Raw genomic sequence first — 8,582 nt, 5'->3', positions numbered from 1 at the left:
ATAACTTTTTCTTGCCGTTTATTTGGATCCCAGCGCAATCTTCCACACAAGTTACTAATCTACCTTATTTGCTAAGATTTATGTACCACTTCCTCCTAACACATCTCGAGCGCAGCTAGAAGAAATTGGTTCCATCCGTTTTTCGTTCCAAGTTACAACAGAACAGCATGTCCTACAGTAGGGAGCGCGTATTATATTTTCACAACCGGATGCAAACCATTACAAATGAATGAAGATAAATTAAAAGGTGTCCAATATATTCACACACACTTTTTTCATCGAGCCGTAGTGCAGACACTACAGCTAATATGTTTTCTACATATGTTTCTAACATTCTGCTATGTTTTCACATCTCTTTGAATGTTTTGTTTTCCTGTTCTCATTCATTGTTCAGCTATAATAAAAGATGATTCGATGGTTCTGCAATAGTTTCAGGCACAATCTAAATAACAGATTGTGGTCCTACAGGTCCAAGGATATTCTTGATATCCCATCGCCGCCTTGGTATTCAAAAGGTATGAAATGCTGCTTACACCTTTTACCACCGTTTAGCGCGATGGCCAAGGCTTTTAGTGAAACCGTCCAAAATATTAACACGATCACCTGAGCTATTAAGATAACGCAAGCGTCGTTAAGCGACTCCATCCAAAGCATTAAGAAAATGGCTTCTAAGATAATGGTAGAACGCTTTTAGCGGCAGTCATTTTTCTGAGCGTTTGTTCAAAGAGTTGATTGTAGAGGTGGATGTTTCATTTCGTGGTTTGAACTTTCTGTTACGTATCAATATTTTCGAATATTTTTTGTTTGGCTTTGTTAATCGGCATGAGCAAGAAACTTATTTTTTGCATCTTTTCATTAGTATAATTACTCAGCATGATACCGGAGTTTATGCTTCTCGAGCGTCACCCTGCAAGAAAGATATAGTTTAGACAAAACTCATAGAGTAGGTGCGATCAATTTCGTACATAGTTTTGAACAGTTTGCCACAATCTTCGCACTTCAAAGCAGACAGTGAATGCTCCTTGAGATGCTTATTGTACCCGTCCCAGGACTTCAGTTTTCGGTGGCATGTTTTACATTCATGCACGGCATTCTTTTTATGAGAGTTAACCTGGAAAAAAGAGGGTTCTTTGCGATTAGTTGATCAATATTCAATGTCACTGTTCCATACCGTATGGTAGAAGAGGGCCGACTGACTGACGAATCCTTTACCGCACTCTTCACAGGTAAACAGTATACGTCTCTCGTGCCGTGTATTGATGTGTTCTTTCAGATAGAAATTTTCCGCAAACCTCTTCGGACAGTGTGGGCACACTAATTTCTTCACTGCGTTGTGCCTCCGTTTTTCATGGTGAGCTGCATTAGCTGTCTTTAACCCACAAATGGAGCATAATCCATCTTTGCCACTGCTAGTACCGTCGACGTACACCACATCTTGCCCATCGGAAAATTTTGCCCACCATTCTGTGTAAAGAGAAACTATAGAATCATCCGAGTCGTCGGAATCAGGTGGTAATGAGCTTCTTTTCGACCAGTACGTCGAAGAGTCCCAATTTTTCTGTTTGTTACGTCCATCTCCTGTTGATTGCTTTTCGGTGCCGCTTTCGGTTGAGCATTCTGTACTTTTCTCCTTTCCAACTTCGTATTTCGATCGATTGTTCATAGATTCTTGGATAGCTTCACCATATAGAGACGGCATGGAATAATCGGAATCATCACCATCTAATGTTTCTACTTCGAGTTGTTCGACGATCTCGATTACTTCAATCTCTGTGCTCGTAGGCCTTTCTAATGCGTCGCGAGGGACAGTCTTACTATTTCCGTTTGGCGCGGGCTGTGACGTAGAATCATTTGATTCTGAGTTGTCCAGTGGAATTATGTCATCATCACACCAAACGACATCTGGGGATTCAACAGGTTGGGGGGCACTTTCGGCAGGTCCTGTAGCAAGACATGTTATAGTAATATTGCTCTTAGCACTCCCGTTAATTATGTTAGCGAGCTTCTTAAAAACGATATCATTGTTTAAACATGTCCGACGGAAGTCCACAGCATACTTTATTGCCACGCAGCACTCGTGGCAAATGGTAATATCTTCGATGTTCGTTATCTGCAAAACATAACCAAATGAACAACATTTTGCACAGAGCTAACGAATGGAATTTGTTGCACCCACCTTAATACCGGTACAGTACTCCACATCTTCGCGAGAAAAGGCTGTATCTACTGTTTTCGACAGCAATGTTAAAGCATTTTGGCCGAGGCAATAACGACAAATTTTTCCTATTGCAACGACATTACTAGCCATCGCCAAAATGTTTCAGTGGCTTAAAAATAGAGCTAGGGTCGATAAAATATGCCCGTGCAATACTTTGTAAACTTAAGTGCGACCGACTACAAAACAATGGAACCAAACATTCCAGCTGACCCGCGTGAACTTGTTTACCAACAACTGCCGCCAAATGTCAATTCTTAACAACACAAATGAAGCTGCGTTTCCACAACTGTCAATACAGCGTTTTACAAGACAAATCCAGCAGCATCGTTTCAGTTCCAGTTCGGTGTCGCATCAAAGCGGATGGTTAGCAGTGCACGAGGTTCCTGAAATAGTTAGCGGAAAAGTAAGGTTATCTACGGCACGACCGCTTGGTGGAGCTCAAGTCAGAGAAATCCTAGCCGACGCACATCTTGTGCTGTTTGAGTAACTAGGTAAAACGGCCCGGTTACACGGCCCAGTTACAGGTCCCGGTTCCAGGGCCCGTTGACAGGTCCCGGTAACACGGCCCGTTTACAGGGCCAGGTTACAGGGCCAGGTTACAGTGCACGTTTACAGGACCCGTTTATAAGACCCGTTGACTGGACCCGGTAACACGGCCCGTTTACAGGGCCCGGTAACACGGCCCGTTTACAGAGCCCTGTAACACGGCTAATTTACAGGGCCCGGTAAACGGCGGTAAGACGGCGCTTTTACAGGGCCCAGTAACACAGCTCGTTTACAGAGCCCGGTAACACGGCCCGTTGACTGGTCCCGGTTACAGGGCCCGGTAACACGAACAATTTACAGGACCCGTTTACATGGCCCGGTAACACGGCCCGTTTACAGGGCCCGGTAAACGGCGGTAACACGGCCCATTTACAGAGCCCGGTTACATTGCCCATTTACAGGACCCGTTTACATGGCCCGGTGTCACGACCCGTTAACAGGACCCGCTTACGTGGCCCGGTAACACGGCCCGTTTGCAGGGCCCGGTAAAAGGCCCGTTTACTGGGCCCAACCTTATGGATGTAGTTTTATTTTGCGTTGGTTATTTTTATTCTGCGTTGGTTATTTTCATCACGTTGAAGAACCACCTTTCCCAAGAGTAGATGCAATGTTCGATTCTAAATTGTCCCCAAAATCACAAAAACGTTTCATTTCGTTTTGTATGCCCAGTGAAAATGGGAACTATTTTACTACGATTGTGCAAACATTATTACGCATACGGTATGGTATACACGGTGGTGCAAACATCATCACGCATACGGTATTTGGTTTCCCTTAGCAACAGCATAGCGGTTAAGGGGAAATTTCGACGCTTAGGGGAAATTTCGACGCGTCGAAATTGTGCATCTCACTTTGGCGCTCGCTTCGCTCGGCATCTTCGCTATTGCTATCTAAGCTCAAGGTAGAAATTGTCGAAATTGTCTGCATCTCGCTTTGGTGCTCCCTTCACTCGCTTTCAATGCTATTGCTATCTAAGCTCATGGCATGGTGTAAGCGTAATTTGAGAGTGGACTAGGTAAAACGGCCCGGTTACACGGCCCAGTTACAGGTCCCGGTTCCAGGGCCCGTTGGCAGGTCCTGGTAACACGGCCCGTTTACAGGGCCCGGTAACACGGCCCGTTTACAGGGCCAGGTTACAGTGCACGTTTACAGGGCCCGTTTACAGGACCCGTTGACTGGACCCGGTCACAGTGCCCGGTAACACGGCCCGTTTACAGGGCCCGGTAACACGGCCCGTTTACAGAGCCCTGTAACACGGCCAATTTACAGGGCCCGGTAAACGGCGGTAAGACGGCCCTTTTACAGGGCCCAGTAACACAGCTCGTTTACAGAGCCCGGTAGCACGGCCTGTTTACAGGGCCCGGTAACACGGCCCGTTGACTGGTTCCGGTTACAGGGCCCGGTAACACGAACAATTTACAGGACCCGTTTACATGGCCCGGTAACACGGCCCGTTTACAGGGCTCGGTAAACGGTGGTAACACGGCCCGTTTACAGAGCCCGGTTAAATTGCCCATTTACAGGACCCGTTTACATGGCCCGGTGTCACGACCCGTTAACAGGACCCGCTTACGTGGCCCGTTTGCAGGGCCCGGTAAAAGGCCCGTTTACTGGGCCCAACCTTATGGATGTAGTTTTATTTTGCGTTGGTTATTTTTATTCTGCGTTGGTTATTTTCATCACGTTGAAGAACCACCATTCCCAAGAGTAAATGCAATGTTCGATTCGAAATTGTCCCCAAAATCACGAAAACGTTTCATTTCGTTTTGTATGCCCAGAGACAACGGGAACTATTTTACTACGATGGTGCAAACATTATTACGCATACGGTATGGTATACACGGTGGTGCAAACATTATCACGCATACGGTATTTGGTTTCCCTTAGCAACAGAATAGCGGTTAAGGGGAAATTTCGACGCTTAGGGGAAATTTCGACGCGTAGAAATTGTGCATCTTACTTTGGCGCTCGCTTCGCTCGGCATCTTCGCTATTGCTATCTAAGCTCAAGGTAGAAATTGTCGAAATTGTCTGCATCTCACTTTCGCGCTCCCTTCACTCACTTTCAATGCTATTGCTATCTAAGCTCATGGCATGGTGTAACAGTAATTTTAGAGTGGACTAGGTAAAACGGCCCGGTTACACGGCCCAGTTACAGGTCCCGGTTCCAGGGCCCGTTGACAGGTCCCGGTAACACGGCCCGTTTACAGGGCCAGGTTACAGGGCCAGGTTACAGTGCACGTTTACAGGACCCGTTTATAGGACCCGTTGACTGGACCCGGTCACAGGGCCCGGTAACACGGCCCGTTTACAGGGCCCGGTAACACGGCCCGTTTACAGAGCCCTGTAACACGGCTAGTTTACAGGGCCCGGTAAACGGCGGTAAGACGGCCCTTTTACAGGGCCCAGTAACACAGCTCGTTTACAGAGCCCGGTAGCACGGCCTGTTTACAGGGCCCGGTAACACGGCCCGTTTACAGGGCCCGGTAAACGGCGGTAACGCGGCCCATTTACAGAGCCCGGTTACATTGCCCATTTACAGGACCCGTTTACATGGCCCGGTGTCACGACCCGTTAACAGGACCCGCTTACGTGGCCCGGTAACACGGCCCGTTTGCAGGGCCCGGTAAAAGGCCCGTTTACTGGGCCCAACCTTATGGATGTAGTTTTATTTTGCGTTGGTTATTTTTATTCTGCGTTGGTTATTTTCATCACGTTGAAGAACCACCTTTCCCAAGAGTAAATGCAATGTTCGATTCGAAATTGTCCCCAAAATCACGAAAACGTTTCATTTCGTTTTGTATGCCCAGAGAAAACGGGAACTATTTTACTACGATGGTGCAAACATTATTACGCATACGGTATGGTATACACGGTGGTGCAAACATTATCACGCATACGGTATTTGGTTTCCCTTAGCAACAGCACAGCGGTTAAGGGGAAATTTCGACGCTTAGGGGAAATTTCGACGCGTAGAAATTGTGCATCTTACTTTGGCGCTCGCTTCGCTCGGCATCTTCGCTATTGCTATCTAAGCTCAAGGTAGAAATTGTCGAAATTGTCTGCATCTCACTTTCGCGCTCCCTTCACTCGCTTTCAATGCTATTGCTATCTAAGCTCATGGCATGGTGTAACAGTAATTTTAGAGTGGATTAAGCAGATCACGAGTTTCGTGCGATCTGACAAACGGAAGGAAATATTCATTCAAATTTAGTTAGTTGAATATAAAACTGTTAAAACTACCTGCGTAGGTAGTGGCAAACAAGACGGATAACCGTTTTCCTTGAGTCTTACTCGGGGTCTACACTACAGCGCGACGTCGCCTGACAGGAGCTGAACTCCATTTTAAAAAAACCTTGCGTGATGTCGCGCGAATCGCGCTAGATTTTTTTTTGCATGGAGTTCAGCGCCTGTCAGGCGATGTCGCGTTACGCGACGGTGCAGTCTGGAAAGCGTGTTAACTGGCAGCCTCAAACCGCGAAACTCGCAGTTTCTGCCTTCCTCAGATCCTCAGATACATTCCTTCCTCAAAATCGGAACCGGGCACGACCGGTTCCTTCCTGATCTGAGGCTGAGGTTGATTGTATTCTGAAACAATCTTTAGCATGTTTTTACCTAAAACAAACCGAACATAAAAGACAAAAATACCTGGCCTCCTGGTGGGTCCGCGACAGCCGAGCAGTAGCCCCGGTTAGAAAATCGGCCCATGAGCGCCGAGGCTCACCACCTCGACGGCGTGAGTTCGAATCCCAACCGAGACCGCACCCTCCTCTGTACGAGAGGACTGACTATCCACGTACGACAGGGAAACAAATCTCGTAAGCCCTTAACGGGCAGGCATGACCAAGAGGTCGTTACGCCAAGAAGAAGAAGAAGAAGAACCTGGCCACATCTATGGCGTCAAAAATGTACCTAAGAATTCAGTTAGTTATCTGCTTCCAAATCAATAAGAAATGGCTAGACCGCTCTTTTATTGGTATAAACTTGCTTTATATGTCATGCTTCTTTTTGTTCACTTGTTGGAATCAAGCAACTCAGTACCGTGGCAGTCGCTACGAGGAATGATAACGAAGATTATGCTTCTCTAACGTGACCCTGCAAAAAGAAAAAAAACATATAAGAGATTTCCCAAACCTTGACAAATGTGTCATTTCATACATATTTTTATATAGCCTGCCGCAATCCTCGCACTTCAGAGCAGTCAATGAATGTTCCTTTAGATGTTTTTTGTACCCGTCCCAAGATTTCAGTTTCCTTTTGCATGTTGTACATTCATACACGTCGCTTTTAACGTGTTTGTTTGTCTGAGAAAAAAATCAATCACTTAAATGTCTGTCTTTTAAAATACCTATTTCAAAAGCGAAAGTTTATCAATACCATATGATATGAGTAGCTGCCTTCATTGACGAATCCTTTTCCGCATATTGAGCAGGTTAAAATTATTTTCCTCTCATGCCATGTATTAATATGTACTTTGAGATAGTAATTTTCCTTAAACTTTTTCGGGCAGTGTGGACATGCAATCGTTTTTTCACCGTTGTGAGAACCTTCTAAATGGCGTTTTAAACTTTGTACGATAGCTCCGCAAAGATGACATAATACATGATAACGCCGTAAAGAAGTCTCATGGCTACTACTGGCATGCACTGGACAGACAGTAAGTATAAAGTACGGACCAGAACGTTTTCTATTGCATTCAGTGTAAAGCGAAGTTATAGAATCATCCGAGTCATTGGGATCTAGATCTATTCTTTTTCTTTTTGACCAGTTTGTGGAAGATTCTTTGTTGCGACTGATGCATGTGCAATCCGTTTTTGCCTTTTCTATATAATCGTCAGTGGCACAGTCTGCACTTTTCTCCGTTTTGGTTCCGATCATCGACTCAGCGTTCAAGGATTGTTGCATATCTCCATCGTTCGAGGGTTTGTGAATAGCTTCATCGTATAGAGAAGGCATAGAATAATCGGAATCATTCCCATCTAATTTTCCGAAATGTCCGTCGGTATCGGACCCGTATCCCGATTGTTCGTAGGTATCGGTTTTTCTGTGTTCAATAATCGATTGGTTTCCGTCATGGGAAAAAGTATTATTTTTGTCGTCTGGTACAGGTTGCCCCAAATGCGAAGCAGATTCATCGGATTCCGAATCGTCCAATGTTATTACATCATGTTCACTCTTCACTTCGTCCTTTGGAGCAGCACATGTTACTGTTATATTGTGCGTAGGACTTCTATTGCCTAGACACATAAGCTTTTTAAAAATCGAATCATTACGCAAACAAGTGAGCCGGAAATTCTTTGATTCGTTGATTGCTGTACAACACTCATTGCAAACTGCAATGTCTGCATCTTTAGCTAACTGTAAAGAATAATGAATTATTTTCAGTGTTCTAAAACACAAAAAACTGAACTAGAAAAAAACAGCTCACCTCAATGCCGGTGAAATGCCGAACATCTTCGAAGTCGAATGCGGTATTTAATGCTTCCGAAAAAGATAAAAGATCATCTGAACACAGACAAAAGCGGCACTTTTCTCGTAATTTAGTAGTCTTAGCGGTCATCCCAATAACGTTTACTTTAGTTTTAAAACCAGTTTAGTCGACAAAACTACATGTAAAGTACTTTAATATAGGAGGATTTTCAGAAAACCCCAACAAATCGTGAAGCAGACTACTTACTGCCGAAGTGCTTACACTTGTATACCAACAACCTACAAATGTCAAAGATCGACAAAAGCGATAATAAGCTGCGTATACACAACCGTCAAACTGAACGAAAGAAATTCGAGCAGTTTTTCGTTCATTTTCGAAGTATTCGTTA

At 45.0% G+C, this 8,582-nt stretch overlaps 2 protein-coding genes across 2 annotated transcripts; both read right to left on the bottom strand.

The window, feature by feature from the left end:
* Positions 1-733: 733 nt before the first annotated feature.
* On the bottom strand, positions 734-2,380 carry LOC131263828 (zinc finger and BTB domain-containing protein 24-like). Its single transcript, XM_058266089.1, has 4 exons — positions 2,177-2,380; positions 1,172-2,110; positions 966-1,111; positions 734-907 (listed from the first exon to the last, which is right to left on the bottom strand). Exons 1-4 carry the CDS (start codon positions 2,306-2,308, stop codon positions 865-867), a joined length of 1,260 nt encoding a protein of 419 aa, XP_058122072.1. The 5' UTR covers positions 2,309-2,380; the 3' UTR covers positions 734-864.
* Positions 2,381-6,701: 4,321 nt separating this feature from the next.
* Positions 6,702-8,427, bottom strand: LOC131263654 (gastrula zinc finger protein xFG20-1-like). Its single transcript, XM_058265886.1, has 4 exons — positions 8,192-8,427; positions 7,141-8,121; positions 6,922-7,067; positions 6,702-6,858 (listed from the first exon to the last, which is right to left on the bottom strand). Exons 1-4 carry the CDS (start codon positions 8,321-8,323, stop codon positions 6,816-6,818), a joined length of 1,302 nt encoding a protein of 433 aa, XP_058121869.1. The 5' UTR covers positions 8,324-8,427; the 3' UTR covers positions 6,702-6,815.
* Between the last annotated feature and the right edge of the window lie 155 nt (positions 8,428-8,582).

The sequence above is a fragment of the Anopheles coustani genome, chromosome 2 (genome assembly GCF_943734705.1).
Source record: "Anopheles coustani chromosome 2, idAnoCousDA_361_x.2, whole genome shotgun sequence".
NCBI lineage: Eukaryota > Metazoa > Arthropoda > Insecta > Diptera > Culicidae > Anopheles > Anopheles coustani.
Note: the sequence above shows the minus strand (reverse complement) of the source record. Positions and strands in the feature narration are given on the sequence as shown.